This window comes from Salmo salar, chromosome 07, assembly GCF_965601325.2.
Source record: "Salmo salar chromosome 07, fSalSal1, whole genome shotgun sequence".
NCBI classification, from domain to species: domain Eukaryota; kingdom Metazoa; phylum Chordata; class Actinopteri; order Salmoniformes; family Salmonidae; genus Salmo; species Salmo salar.
Window position 1 is genome coordinate 59,774,785 of NC_138297.1, and position 15,601 is coordinate 59,790,385.

The 15,601-nt window shown below is 45.3% G+C and overlaps 1 protein-coding gene across 3 annotated transcripts in view; it reads left to right on the forward strand.

The window, feature by feature from the left end:
* LOC106609762 (plexin-A4) overlaps positions 1-15,601 on the forward strand; it is a 491,160-nt gene that overhangs the window by 297,626 nt on the left and 177,933 nt on the right. For all 3 annotated transcript variants that reach the window (XM_082977797.1, XM_082977795.1, XM_082977796.1), the window contains exon 5: positions 9,809-9,909. In XM_082977797.1, coding sequence (XP_082833923.1) covers positions 9,809-9,909 — 101 coding nt within the window. The remainder of the gene's footprint in view (positions 1-9,808; positions 9,910-15,601) is intronic.

Genomic DNA, 15,601 nt, shown 5'->3' on the forward strand with positions numbered 1-15,601 from the left:
TGAGTGTGTATATGTAGTCTAGTGAGTGTGTATATATAGTCTAGTGAGTGTGTATATATAGTCTAGTGAGTGTGTATTTATAGTCTAGTGAGTGTGTATATGTAGTCTAGTGAGTGTGTATATATAGTCTATTGAGTGTGTATTTATAGTCTAGTGAGTGTGTATATATAGTCTAGTGAGTGTGTATATATAGTCTAGTGAGTGTGTATTTATAGTCTAGTGAGTGTGTATATGTAGTCTAGTGAGTGTGTATTTATAGTCTAGTGAGTGTGTGTAGAGTCGGTGCAGATAGTTCGGGTACCATTAATTGACTATTTAGCATTCTTATGGCTTGTTGATAGAAGCTGTCTCTTAGCTTGTTGGTCCACGAGCTAATGCTCCGGTACCGTTTACGTGACGGTAGCAGAGTGAGCAGTCTATTGCTTGTGTGGCTGGAGTCTTTGGCAATTTTTCAGGCCTTCCTCTGACACCGCCTGGTATAGAGGTCCTGGATGGCAGGAAGCTCGGCCCCAGTGATGTACTTGGGCTGTACTCATCACCCTTTGTAGCGCTTTGCAGTCAAGGGAGGTACAATTGCCATACCAAGTGATGATGCAACCAGTCAAGATGCTCTCGATGGTGTAGTTGTAGACATTTTTGAGGATCTGAGGGCCCATGCCAAATCTTTTCAACCTCTTAAGGGGGAAGAGGTGATGCCGTGCCCTCTTCATGACTGTGCAGTTGTGTGTGAACCATGTTAAGTCCTTAGTGATGAGGACGCCTGGGACCTTAAAGCTTTCGACCCGCTCCACAACAGCCCCATCGATGTGGATGGGGTGTGCTCTCCCCTCTTTGTCCTACCAGAGATTGGCTAAGGATAGCATCTCATAGTGGAGGCTGGCTAGTGTAAGCATATCCTAGCAGGGCTAATATCGTAGCAAAGCTAGCATATAGCCTATATATAAGCTAGCTTAGCATAATTTAGCCTCACATAGACTTCTAGCAGCCACATCTAGCGGCATTAGCACAGGCAACAAAATCACTCAAGGCTCACACAAATAAATCTTCTTTAAAATGCCACCTGTCCAGCTATAGTTTTGAATCATCTCCCCCTGAGACGAGACATTTGTCTCATTTAGTCGGGAAAAGAGATCTAATGCTGCAGTTATCCAGTCCCCTGGGCCCTGTAGTCAGTCTCAGTATCGTCACGTTGATTCCATTTAAAAGATGGCCGCCTTATTCAACTTTAGATCTTTGAGCCCCTCTTTCTTCACTCCATCTTCAGAACAGAGGGAACTGAAAGTAATGGGTCATGTTGCAGTCGTTTGTCATCCGCTGACACTCTCGACAAGACAATGGATGCGTTTCCCGCACGACCTCTGGGACGTCAAATGAAAACAATATTAAACCTGCACGCAGCCATTAGCCGGGTGTGTTCACAGAGTAAATAATACGGCACAGGGGCTTCTGATGAATTAAATCACGTCAGCCACCATAAGGCCACTCGCCATCATGTGTTTCCCACTCCATTGACACCAATGTCAACCCTCCAACGAGGCAGAGAGAGGGGGGTGGAGGGACGGATGGAAAGAGAGGAAGAGGTGGGGTGGGGGGAGATGGTTGTGAGAAAGAGAGAGACAGACAGAGAGGTGAAAGTGAAGGAATAACAGTAGTCATTTGTGTGAAAAAAATATGCGATGATAGATAGAATGAGGGAGAGAGAGAGATATTCAGTGAGGGAAAAAAGTATTTGATCCCCTGCTGATTTTGTACGTTTGCCCACTGACAAAGAAATGATCAGTCTATAATTTTAATGGGAGGTTTATTTGAACAGTGAGAGACAGAATAACAACAAAAATATCCAGAAAAACGCATGTCAAAAATGTTATAAATTGATTTGCATTTTAATGAGGGAAATAAGTATTTGACCCCTCTGCAAAACATGACTTAGTACTTGGTGACAAAACCCTTGTTGGCAATAACAGAGGTCAGACGTTTCTTGTAGTTGGCCACCAGGTTTGCACACATCTCAGGAGGGATTTTGTCCCACTCCTCTTTGCAGATCTTCTCCAAGTCATTAAGGTTTTGAGGCTGACGTTTGGCAACTCGAACCTTCAGCTCCCTCCACAGATTTTCTATGGGATTAAGGTCTGGAGACTGGCTAGGCCACTCCAGGACCTTAATGTGCTTCTTCTTGAGCCACTCCTTTGTTGCCTTGGCCGTGTGTTTTGGGTCATTGTCATGCTGGAATACCCATCCACGACCCATTTTCAATGTCCTGGCTGAGGGAAGGAGGTTGTCACCCAAGATTTGACGATACATGGCCCCGTCCATCGTCCCTTTGATGCGGTGAAGTTGTCCTGTCCCCTTAGCAGAAAAACACCCCCAAAGCATAATGTTTCCACCTCCATGTTTGACGGTGGGGATGGTATTCTTGGGGTCATAGGCAGCATTCCTCCTCCTCCAAACACGGCGAGTTGAGTTGATGCCAAAGAGCTCCATTTTGGTGTCATCTGACCACAACACTTTCACCCAGTTGTCCTCTGAATCATTCAGATGTTCATTGGCAAACTTCAGACGGGCATGTATATGTGCTTTCTTGAGCAGGGGGACCTTGCGGGCGCTGCAGGATTTCAGTCCTTGACGTGTAGTGTGTTACCAATTGTTTTCTTGGTGACTATGGTCCCAGTTGCCTTGAGATCATTGACAAGATCCTCCCGTGTAGTTCTGGGCTGATTCCTCACCGTTCTCATGATCATTGCAACTCCACGAGGTGAGACCTTGCATGGAGCCCCAGGCCGAGGGAGATTGACAGTTCTTTTGTGTTTCTGTTGTCACCTTCTCACCAACCTGCTTGGCGATGGTCTTGTAGCCCATTCCAGCCTTGTGTAGGTCTACAATCTTGTCCCTGACATCCTTGGAGAGCTCTTTGGTCTTGGCCATGGTGGAGAGTTTGGAATCTGATTGATTGATTGCTTCTTTGGACAGGTGTCTTTTATACAAGTAACAAACTGAGATTAGGAGAATAGGAGTGTGCTCCTAATCTCAGCTCGTTACCTGTATAAAAGACACCTGGGAGCCAGAAATCTTTCTGATTGAGAGGGGGTCAAATACTTATTTCCCTCATTAAAATGCAAATCAATTTATACAATTTTTGAAATGCGTTTTTCTGGATTTTATGTTGTTGTTCTGTCTCTCACTGTTCAAATAAACCTCCCATTAAAATTATAGACTGATCATTTCTTTGTCAGTGGGCAAACGAACAAAATCAGCAGGGGATCAAATACTTTTTTCCCTCACTGTATATTAAACAGGTAATGTGTGTGTGTGGAAGTGATGGCTGATTGTTAACGTGAGTGTGTGTTCAGACACAGTTTTATGACACGGCGCTTGTCAGTGTGCTTTCTCTGGGCAAGTCAGTGGCAGCGATAGAGACTGATGAAGAGCCGTGGCCTGATTGGCTGGGGGTGCCTGGTGCGGACAGCGGCGAGCGGTGTCACGGCAGCCATTGTTCTTCGGCCGCTCGGCGACATCACTTCCTTCATGTATTTGTTGATTTTCTGTTTCGGCCAGTGGTCTGTACAAACACAACTACAGCCTGGGGATAAGAGAACACACACACACACACACACGCATTCAGGCGCACACAGGAGCACATAATGTACAACTCTGATCAGTTCAGTTCAGGCTCTGATCAGTCCCTACACCCAAAGAAGGGCACTGCGTTCATCCACCTCTGGCCTGCTCGCCTCCCTACCTCTGCGGAAGCACAGTTCCCGCTCAGCCCAGTCAAAACTGTTCGCTGCTCTGTCACCCCAATGGTGGAACAAGCTCCCTCACGACGCCAGGACAGCAGAGTCAATCACCACCTTCCGGAGACACCTGAAACCCCACCTCTTTAAGGAATACCTAGGATAGGATAAAGTAATCCTTCTAACCCTCCCCCCTACCCTCCACCCCAAAAAATATATAGATGTACTATTGTAAAGTGGTTGTTCCACTGGATATCATAAGGTGAATGCACCAATTTGTAAGTCGCTCTGGCTAAGAGCGTCTGCTAAAGGACGTAAATGTAAATGTGTACAACCACACACACCCTACGCACACACACACACTGCACATATTTATTTTACACGCACACACACACACACACACACACACACACACACACACACACACACACACACACACACACACACACACACACACACACACACACACACACACACACACTAAAGCTCCTAGAGTGGTCCCATGACAAACCTCATCTAATGACAGCCACTTGATTAGAAACTAATGAACAACTTCATAGCAGAGGAATACAACAGTTTGATTTCTCAGACAGACAGGGAGCTGCATGTTCTTTGGCTCCACTTTAATTTGCTTCCCTCAGATTGGAGAGGTTTGGCTCTAGGTGAAATTCTCTGGCTGGGTTTGTGTGCTTAATTAGGACAGAGCAGGGGAGGAATAGAGATGAGCCAGGCGGATTAGACTTCATAACAAAACCCAGGCCAGGTTTAATAAATGAAACATCTACCTCCCTACTGCTGCTGAGTGGAGGGGCTCCGGCATTAAGCAAGATTTGGAGGGAGGAGAGAGAAGGGGAAATAGGGAAAAGAGGTAAGGAGAGAGAGGGAGGGATGGAGAGAGAGAGGGGGACAGAGGTAAGGAGATAAGGACAGAGAGGGAGGGAGGGAGAGAGAAGGGGACAGAGGTAAGGAGATAAGGAGAGAGAGGGAGGAGAGAGAAGGGGACAGAGGGAAGTAGGTAAGGAGACAGAGGGAGAGAGAGGGGGACATAGGTAAGGAGGTAAGGAGAGAGAGGGAGGGAGGGAGAGAGAAGGGGACAGAGGGAAGGAGATAAGAAGAGAGAAGGGGACAGAGGGAAGGAGAAAATGAGAGAGGGAGGGAGGGAGAGAGAGGGGGACAGAGGTAAGGAGGTAAGGAAAGAGAGGGAGGGAGAGAGAAGGGGACAGAGGGAAGGAGGTAAGGAGAGAGAGGGAGGGAGAGAGAAGTCAAGGGAATTTGTCATTGATGAGCTCTTAATGACCTCGCTGAAGACTTCCTACGGAAGTGGACGGATGCACTGAGTTTACACACATGCAATCTTATAAACAAACTAATGTGCACACATACCTTCATTATAACCACTGTCACATGCACACATATGCACACACACACACACCACACACACACACACACACACACACACACCACACACACACACCACACACACACACACACACCACACACACACACACACACACACACACACACACTACACCACCCTCCCCTCCTGATAAAGGAGAATCCACTTAGAACAGTACAGGTAGATGAAGGAGAATCCTCTTAGAACAGTACAGGTAGATGAAGGAGAATCCTCTTAGAACAGTACAGGTAGATGAAGGAGAATCATCTTAGAACAGTACAGATAGATGAAGGAGAATCCTCTTAGAACAGTACAGGTAGATGAAGGAGAACCCTCTTAGAACAGTACAGGTAGATGAAGGAGAATCCTCTTAGAACAGTACAGGTAGATGAAGGAGAATCTGCTTAGAACAGTACAGGTAGATGAAGGAGAATCCTCTTAGAACAGTACATGTAGATGAAGGAGAATCCTCTTAGAACAGTACAGATAGATGAAGGAGAATCTGCTTAGAACAGTACAGATAGATGAAGGAGAATCCTCTTAGAACAGTACAGATAGATGAAGGACAATCTGCTTAGAACAGTACAGGTAAATGAAGGAGAATCCTCTTAGAACAGTACAGGTAGATGAAGGAGAATCCTCTTAGAACAGTACAGGTAGATGAAGGAGAACCCTCTTAGAACAGTACAGATAGATGAAGGAGAACCCTCTTAGAACAGTACAGGTAGATGAAGGAGAATCCTCTTAGAACAGTACAGGTAGATGAAGGAGAATCCTCTTAGAACAGTACAGGTAGATGAAGGAGAACCCTCTTAGAACAGTACAGATAGATGAAGGAGAACCCTCTTAGAACAGTACAGGTAGATGAAGGAGAATCCTCTTAGAACAGTACAGGTAGATGAAGGAGAATCCTCTTAGAACAGTACAGATAGATGAAGGAGAACCCTCTTAGAACAGTACAGGTAGATGAAGGAGAACCCTCTTAGAACAGTACAGGTAGATGAAGGAGAATCCTCTTAGAACAGTACAGGTAGATGAAGGAGAATCCTCTTAGAACAGTACAGATAGATGAAGGAGAATCATCTTAGAACAGTACAGGTAGATGAAGGAGAACCCTCTTAGAACAGTACAGGTAGATGAAGGAGAATCCTCTTAGAACAGTACAGATAGATGAAGGAGAATCCTCTTAGAACAGTACAGGTAGATGAAGGAGAATCCTCTTAGAACAGTACAGGTAGATGAAGGAGAACCCTCTTAGAACAGTACAGGTAGATGAAGGAGTAATACCCAAATAGATTTACTGGTAATGAGGGTCCTCTTGTCTCCTTTTCCACCCCACTGCTCCACTGGGCAGAGGTCTCTCTCTCTCTCTCTCTCTCTCTATTCAATTCAATTCAACGGGCTTTATTGGCATGGGAAACATATGTTTACATCGCTAAAACAAGTGAAATGGATAAACAACAGTGAAATAAAGATTAAAAAGTGACACATACAAGTTCCAAAAGAATAAAGACATTTCAAATCTCATATTATGTCTATATACAGTTTTGTAGCGATGTGCAAAAAGTTAAAGTACAGAAGGAAAAATAAATGAATATGGGTTGTATTTACAATGGTGTTTGTTCTTCACTGGTTGCTCTTTTCTTGTGGCAACAGGTCACAAATCTTGCTGCTGTGATGGCACACTGTGGTATTTCACAAAATCGAAATGGGAGTTTATCAAAATTGGATTTGTTTATGAATTCTTTGTGGATCTGTGTGGATCTGAGGTTAATATGTGTCTCTAATACTGTCATACATTTGACAGGAGGTTAGGAAGTGCAGCTCAGTTTCCACCACATTTTGTGGGCAGTGTGCACATAGCCTGTCTTCTCTTGAGAGCCAGGTCTACCTACGACGACCTTTCTCTCTCTCTCTCTCTCTAGCTATGGATGCTAAGGCTAATCTAAGCTAGCATTGCTAACTGTCATGCATTGAGATTACAGTCAGATTTAGCATTGTTTTGGTAGTTTAGCATGTGAATGTTTCGATGCTGACATCCTATGCACCTCTCTTGGAGGTGTCATTTTGTATCATCTTGTGAGCACCTTGATATATTGTTGGAGAGAACTTGTCTGAAGCGATAGGCTAGCTGCCATTCCAATTCTCCCATCTTGTAATAGCTTTGCTCAGCAGGATAAGAACAGTGTGAAAACACGTTGTTTGTCTCCCACACGTGGTCTATCACAGAATGTATCAGATCACATATTTGTGTGTGTGTGCGTAAATACGCACGTGTGTGCGTGCATTCTTGTGTGTCTATGTGTGTGTCTGCCTGTGTGTGTGTGTGTGTGTGTACTTGAGGGGGCTGCTGCAATCTCCCTGGTGCAGCATGATTCTGTCAGCACATCTCTCACACACACACACACAAGTAACCACACACGCACACACACAGATATCACTTGGTTCAGATCTCTTTCACACATGTAGATCGTGAGAGGCTGGCAGGGAGACATGGAGATGCTGTGAAATAGACCCTCTTGTCTCCTCCTCTCGCTCTCTCTGTCTCTCTGCCCCCCCCCCCCTCTCCTCTCTCTCTCTCTCTCTCTCTCTCTCTCTCTCTCTCTCTCTCTCTCTCTCTCGTCTCTCTCGTCTCTCTCCTCTCTCTCTCTCGTTATCTGCCTGTGTGTGTGTCTCCCTGTCTCTCAGTGTCTGGTCCTATAAATAGGGGATGCTGGCTGGCTCTAGCCTCTTGCCTGAATTAATGGAGGAGGGTGGAGATCAGAGACACAGCCAAGAGGAATCCTGCCTCCTACAGTAGCTAAATAATGAATTAGAAACACAACCTCGTGTGTGTGTGTGTGTGTGTGTGTGTGTGTGTGTGTGTGTGTGTGTGTGTGTGTGTGTGTGTGTGTGTGTGTGTGTGTGTGTGTGTGTGTGTGTGTGTGTGTGTGTGTGTGTGTGTGTGTGTGTGTGTGTGTGTGTGTGTGTGTGTGTGTGTTTGTGTTTGGTTTTACTATCCTTGTGGGGACCAGAAGTAAGACAAGGAGAATTCTGACAAGTGGGGACATTTTAGGCTTTTGAGTTAGGGTTAGGATTACAATTAGGGCTTAGATTTAGGGTTAGGGCTTATGTTTAGGGTTAGGAGTTATGGGTTTGCGGTTAAGGTTAGGTTAAAGGTTAGGTTTAGGTTTAGCCTTAGGGGTTAAGGAAAATAGGATTTTGAATGGGAATCAATTGTTTGGTCCCCACACGGATACAGCTAGAGAATTTCACTCAGGGTTGCGTTATAGTCTTTATATGGATAAATGCTGTATGCAGGGAGAGAGGCACAGTGTAAGCGTGCGTTCAAATGGCACTCTATTCCCTATGTAGTGCACTTCTCCCTAGTCTGTCTGGAGAGGAGAGATGGGTTCTCCCTAGTCTGTCTGGAGAGGAGAGATGGGTTCTCCCTAGTCTGTCTGGAGAGGAGAGATGGGTTCTCCCTAGTCTGTCTGGAGAGGAGAGATGGGTTCTCCCTAGTCTGTCTGGAGAGGAGAGATGGGTTCTCCCTAGTCTGTCTGGAGGAAATGACTGCTCTTCCACCCTGCACTCTCTCCTCTCCTCCACAATAGAAAATATCCATTTAAAAATATGGTAAAAAGCATCACGTTTTAAGCCACTTTGATCTCACCCGAGGGTAAAATCTGAGATAATGTTCTCTGATACGTTTTACTACGTTATGAATAGCATCAACCTTTACACTTACTAAATGTCAGGGCAGTTACCCTGTGAGTGTTAGCATGGGCGAGCTACTTCCATTTTCCTCAAAAACCTTTCCCAGGTAATTGCATAGTTTCTCATCTGCAAGAGTATTTTGGTGGATTTTTTTTAGGCAGAAATGTTGGATGCATCCACAGAAATTTTTTTACTTCCAGCAAAGCTGTAAATGTCCTACACTGATGTATGGAAGGTGTCACCAAAGCATGATTTAACTTTTCTAGATATAGAGATGCTCCACCGAGCAGGAAAGAGTCATTTCCTTTTTTGGAGTGGGAGGGGGGTTAGTATAGTTTATACACACACACACACACACACACACACACACACACACACACACACACACACACACACACACACACACACACACACACACCAATATCATGAACAGCAGTGCCTCTCTATAAACCCATAGTGATGGGACATGATGTCCCTGTGAATATCTCCTTTCTCTCTGCCCCTTCCCCCCTCCCTGCTGTCACCCACGACCAATTTGAGTGACAGCGGTCATCCTCCAATGACGGCTCATTAATCAAATGCAGTTGACACTGGGAGTGCTCAATGCTGTTACCATGGAGACAAGGAGGACCTCTCCTGTCTGTTTCAGCCCTACCCAGAGCACTGGCACGCAATACCAATGCCAGTCAGTGCCAGTCAATGCCAGTCAGCGTTGGCATGGTTATAAATCATAGTGATTAACTATAAACCAGAGATGTGTCCAATATGTATTGACTGAAGAGGAGTGAAGGGTGTCTGTGTGTGACCTGATATTGTGTCCTGGTGGAATGTGGAATTGATCATTAAATAACCCAACACCCATACCTTCACTCATACTCCCCTCCTTCTCTCCTCCTCTCTTTCTCACTTCCTCTCCTTCACTCCTACCTTGTTTCTCTGTCTGAAGCCAGGCTATAACTGTGTGTATCTCTCTCTCTCTGTGTAGATGACGAGGGTACCAGTGGAAGCCTGTGGCCAGTACTCCACCTGCAGCGAGTGTCTGGGCTCAGGAGACCCTCACTGTGGCTGGTGTGTCCTGCATAACATGTAAGTGCAATACAAAGCATTTTATATCAGTTTGAAGTTTTCTGAAATGTTTTCTACAATACTGCTGTCGAGTGGTATTGATCAAATGTGACTCCTGAACAGACAGGTGGCCTGTGTTTGGCTGGGTGGGTTGAGTAGGGATGAGACGCCTGGGCCATGCCCAATGCACTTAGGGGCCTTACCGCCACTCCCAGACTCAGATAGGGTTCCTGGGGATAGGCATGCTGCCAGCCCCCCTCAGATCCATTACCAACCAAAACCCCTGGCCTCATTTACCTTCCAGAAACCAGACTCCTCTGGGAGTACAAAGACAATGATTACTGCCAGGGCACTGATGGACACAGGGAGACAGGACAGGGAGACATGACAGGGAGACAGGACAGCGAGACATTACAGGGAGAGAGGTCAGGGAGACAGGACAGGGAGACAGGACAGGGAGACAGGACAGGGAGACAGGACAGGGAGACATTACAGGGAGAGAGGTCAGGGAGACAGGACAGGGAGACATGACAGGGAGACAGGACAGCGAGACATTACAGGGAGAGAGGTCAGGGAGACAGGACAGGGAGACAGGACAGGGAGACAGGACAGGGAGACAGGACAGGGAGACATTACAGGGAGAGAGGTCAGGGAGACAGGACAGGGAGACAGGACAGGGAGACAGGACAGGGAGACATTACAGGGAGCGAGGTCAGGGAGACAGGTCAGGGAGACAGGACAGGGAGACATTACAGGGAGAGAGGTCAGGGAGACAGGACAGGGAGACAGGACAGGGAGACAGGACAGGGAGACATTACAGGGAGCGAGGTCAGGGAGACAGGACAGGGAGAGAGGGAGGGAGAAAACTCAGAAGAACTTAGGGTGGACGTGGGTATAGTGATAGCCCACACATAGTCTCTCTCTAACTCTCTCATTCTCTCTCTCTCTCTACCCCTCTCTCTCTCTCTCTCTTTCTCTCTCTCTCTTTCTCTCTCTCTCTCGCTCTCTCTCTCTCTCTCCCTCTTTCTCTCTAACTGTCTTTCTCTTTTTCTTTCACTCACTCACTCTATTCTGTATACTTCTGGCCCTTCTTTGGACACTGTGTTAACTAACCTCCAGACGAGCTTCAATGCCATTCAACTCTCCTTCCGTGGCCTTGTATTTAAGAGCCAACTGCTCTTAAATACAAGTAAAACTAAATGCATGCTCTTCAACCGATCGCTGCCTGCACCTGCCCACCCGTCCAGCATCACTACTCTGGACGGTTCTGACTTAGATTATGTGGACAACTACAAATACCTAGGTGTCTGGTTAGACTGTAAACTCTCCTTCCAGACTCACATCAAACATCTCCAATCCAAAGTTAAATCTAGAATTGGCTTCCTATTTCGCAACAAAGCATCTTTCACTCATGCTGCCAAACATACCCTCTTAAAACTGACCATCCTACCGATCCTCGACTTTGGCAATGTCATTTGCAAAATAGCCTCCAATACCCTACTCAATAAATTGGATGCAGTCTTTCACAGTGCCATCTGTTTTGTCACCAAAGCCCCATATACTACCCACCACTGCGACCTGTACGCTCTCGTTGGCTGACCCTCGCTTCATACTCGTCGCCAAACCCACTGGCTCCAGGTCATCTACAAGACCCTGCTAGGTAAAGTCCCCCCTTATCTCCGCTCGCTGGTCACCATAGCAGTACCCACCTGTAGCACGCGCTCCAGCAGGTATATCTCTCTGCTCACCCCCAAAGCCAATTCCTCCTTCGGCCGCCTCTCCTTCCAGTTCTCTACTGCCAATGACTGGAACGAACTACAAAAATCTCTAAAACTGGAAACACTTATCTCCCTCACTAGCTTTAAGCACCAGCTCACAGACTACTGCACCTGTACATAGCCCATCTATAATTTAGCCCAAACAACTCCCTCTTCCCCTACTGTATTTATTTATTTTGCTCCTTTGCACCCCATTATTTCTATTTCTACTTTGGACTTTCTTCCACTGCAAATCTACCATTCCAGTGTTTTACTTGCTATATTGTATTTACTTCGCCACCATGGCCTTTTTTGCCTTTAGCTCCCTTATCTCACCTCATTTGCTCACATTGTATATAGACTTATTTTTCTACTGTATTATTGACTGTATGTTTGTTTTACTCCATGTGTAACTCTGTGTTGTTGTATGTGTCAAACTGCTTGCTTTATCTTGGCCAAGTCGCAATTGTAAATGAGAACTTGTTCTCAACTTGCCTACCTGGTTAAATAAAGGTGAAATAAAAACATTTTAAAATTAGAAATTTGTCTCCCTCTTTTTCTCTCTTTCTCTCACTCACTCTTTCTCTCACTCACTGACTCACTCACTTTCTCTCTATCTATCTCTCTGTCTTTCACACACACATTGTCACTGCCAATCCCCCATACCCCCACTCCATCCCCCCCTCCACTGTATTGGAGTCAGAGATAGTGCTGGCTAGAGGCCCTAGGGGCCAGGTATATTTCCCACTCCACTTTAAATTGAAAATTGGATTCTTGTGCTCTTGCTGATCGCCCTGGGGTGGTGTGTGTGTGTGTGTGTGTGTGTGTGTGTGTGTGTGTGTGTGTGTGTGTGTGTGTGTGTGTGTGTGTGTGTGTGTGTGTGTGTGTGTGTGTGTGTGTGTGTGTGTGTGTGTGTGTGTGTGTGTGTGCCTCCACTCCCTACCCCTCCTCTGTGTATCGGTGGAGCACATCTCAGGCAGGTGTGCTTAGCACCTCCAGCCCTACACAGCCCTGCTGGCACACAGAGAACCATGGAAGGGCAGAGAAGCTGCAGCTACTGTGACAGAGAAAACACAGTGGAACTAAAGCATTACACCATAAAGCACAGGGATGGGAGCGACAGACTGGAAGAGAGACAGAGAGATATACACTGAACAAAAATATAAACGCAACATGTAAAGTGTTGTTCCCATACGCACAAAAAGCATATTTGTTTACATTCCTAGTGGTGAGCATTTCTCCTCTGCCAAGATAATCCATCCACCTGACAGGTGTGGCATATTAAGAAGCTGATTAACAGCATGATCATCACACAGGTGCACCTTGTGCTGGGGACAATAAAAGGCCACTCTAAAATGTGCAGTTTTGTCACAGAACAAAATGCGACAGTGTGCAATTGACATGCTGATTGTAGGAATGTCCACCAGAACTGTTACCAGATTATTTAATGTTAATTTCTCTACCATAAACCACCTCCAACATCGTTTTAGAGAATCTGGCAGTACATCCAACCGGCCTCAAAACAGCAGACCATGTGTATGGCGTCATGTCGGCGAGTAGTTTGCTGATGTTGTGAACAGAGTTCCCCATGGTGGCGGTGGGGTTATGGTATAGGCAGGTATGGTTTGGGATCCTGAGGCCCATTGTGTGTCCCATTTCTTTTAAGGTATTTGTGACCAACAGATGCATATCTGTATTCCCAGTCATGTGAAATCCATAGATTAGGGCCTAATGAATTTATTTAAATTGATTGATTTCCTCATATGAACTGTAACTCAGTAAAATCTTTGAAATTGTTGCATATTGCGTTATATTTTTGTTCAGTATATTTACACAGTGCCTTCAGAAAGTACTCACACCCCTTGACTTTTTCCACATTTTGTTGTGTTAGAGCCTGAATTTAAAATTGATTAAATTGAGATTTTTTAGATCACTGGCCTACACACAATACCCCATCAAATTGATGGAAAGTGGTGGGGAAAAACATACATCATTATACAATCCATGTATACAAACAACAAGTGTGCGGTTAAAATTGGCAAAAAAACACCCATTTCTTTCCACAGGGCCAGGGGGGGAGACAGGGATGCAGCTTAAGCCCCACCCTTTTCAACATATATATCAACGAATTGGCGAGGGCACTAGAACAGTCTGCATCACCCTACTAGACTCTGAAGTCAAATGTCTACTATTTGTAGATGATCGGGTGCTTCTGTACAGATTTTGTCAGACCTGGGCCCTGACAGTAAATCTCAGTAAGACAAAAATAATGGTGGTACAAAAAACATCCAGTTGTCAGGACCACAAATACAAATTCCATCTAGACACTAGAACACACAAAAAAACTATACATACCTCGGTCTAAACATCAGGTAACACCAAATAATGCATGCAGAGCAGAATTAGGCCGATACCCACTAATTATCAAAATCCAGAAAAGAGCCGTTAAATTCTACAACCACCTAAAAGGAAGCGATTCCCAAACCTTCCATAACAAAGCCAACACCTACAGAGAAATTAACCTGGAAAAGAGCCCCCTAAGCAAGCTGGTCCTGAGTCTCTGTCTACAAACACAAACAGACCCCACATAGTCCCAGGACAGCAACACAATTAGACCCAACCAAATCATGAGAAAACAAAAAGATAATTACTTGACACATTGGAAAGTATTTACAAAAAAAATAGAATGCTATTTGGCCCTAAACAGAGAGTACACAGTGGCAGAATACCTGACCACTGTGACTGACCCAAACTTAAGAAAATCTTTGACTATGTACAGACTCAGTGAGCATAGCCTTGCTATTGAGAAAGGCAGCCGATGGCAGACTTGGCTCTTAAGAGAAGACAGACTATGTGCACACTGCCCACAAAATGAGGTGGAAACTGAGCTGCACTTCCTAACCTCCTGGCAAATGTATGCCCATATTAGAGACACGTATTTCCCTCAGATTACACAGACCCAGAAAGAAATCGAAAACAAATTCAATTTTGATAAACTCCCATAGCTATTGGGTGAAATACCCCAGTGTGCAATCACAGCAGCAAGATGTGTAACCTGTTGTCACAAGAAAAAGGCAACCAGTGAAGAACAAACACAAATGTAAATACAACCCATATTTCTGTTTATTTATTTTCCCTTTTGTACTTTAACTATTTTCACATCCTTACAACACTTTATTAAGACATAATGTACATAATGTACTTCCTGCGCCGACAGAGATGGCCGCCTCGCTTTGCGTTCCTAGGAAACTATGCAGTATTTTGTTTTTTTATGTATTATTTCTTATATTGTTACCCCAGGAAATCTTAAGTTTTATTACATACTGTCGGGAGGAACTATTGGATATAAGAGCAACGTCAACTCACCAACATTACGACCAGGAATACGACTTTCCCGAAGCAGATCCTCTGTTTGGTCCACCACCCAGGACAATGGATCGGATCCCAGCCGGTGACCCAAAACAACGGCGTCGCAGAAGGGGCAGACGGAGCGGTCTTCTGGTCAGGCTCCGTAGACGGGCACATCGCGCACCACTCCCGAGTATACTACTCGCCAATGTCCAGTCTCTTGACAACAAGGTAGACGAAATCCGAGCAAGGGTTGCCTTCCAGAGAGACATCAGAGGTTGTAACATTCTTTGTTTCACGGAAACATGGCTCACTTGGGATACATTATCAGAGTCGATACAGCCACCTGGTTTCTTCACGCATCGCGCTGACAGAAACAAACATCACTCTGGTAAGAAGAAGAGCGGGGGTGTATGCTTTATGATTAACGAGACGTGGGGTGATCATAACAACATACAGGAGCTCAAGTAATTTTGTTCACCTGACCTAGAATTCCTTACAATCAAATGCCGACCGCATTATCTACCAAGAGAATTCTCTTCTATTATAATCACAGTCGTGTATATCCCCCCAAGCAGACACATCGACAGCCCTGAAAGAACTTCATT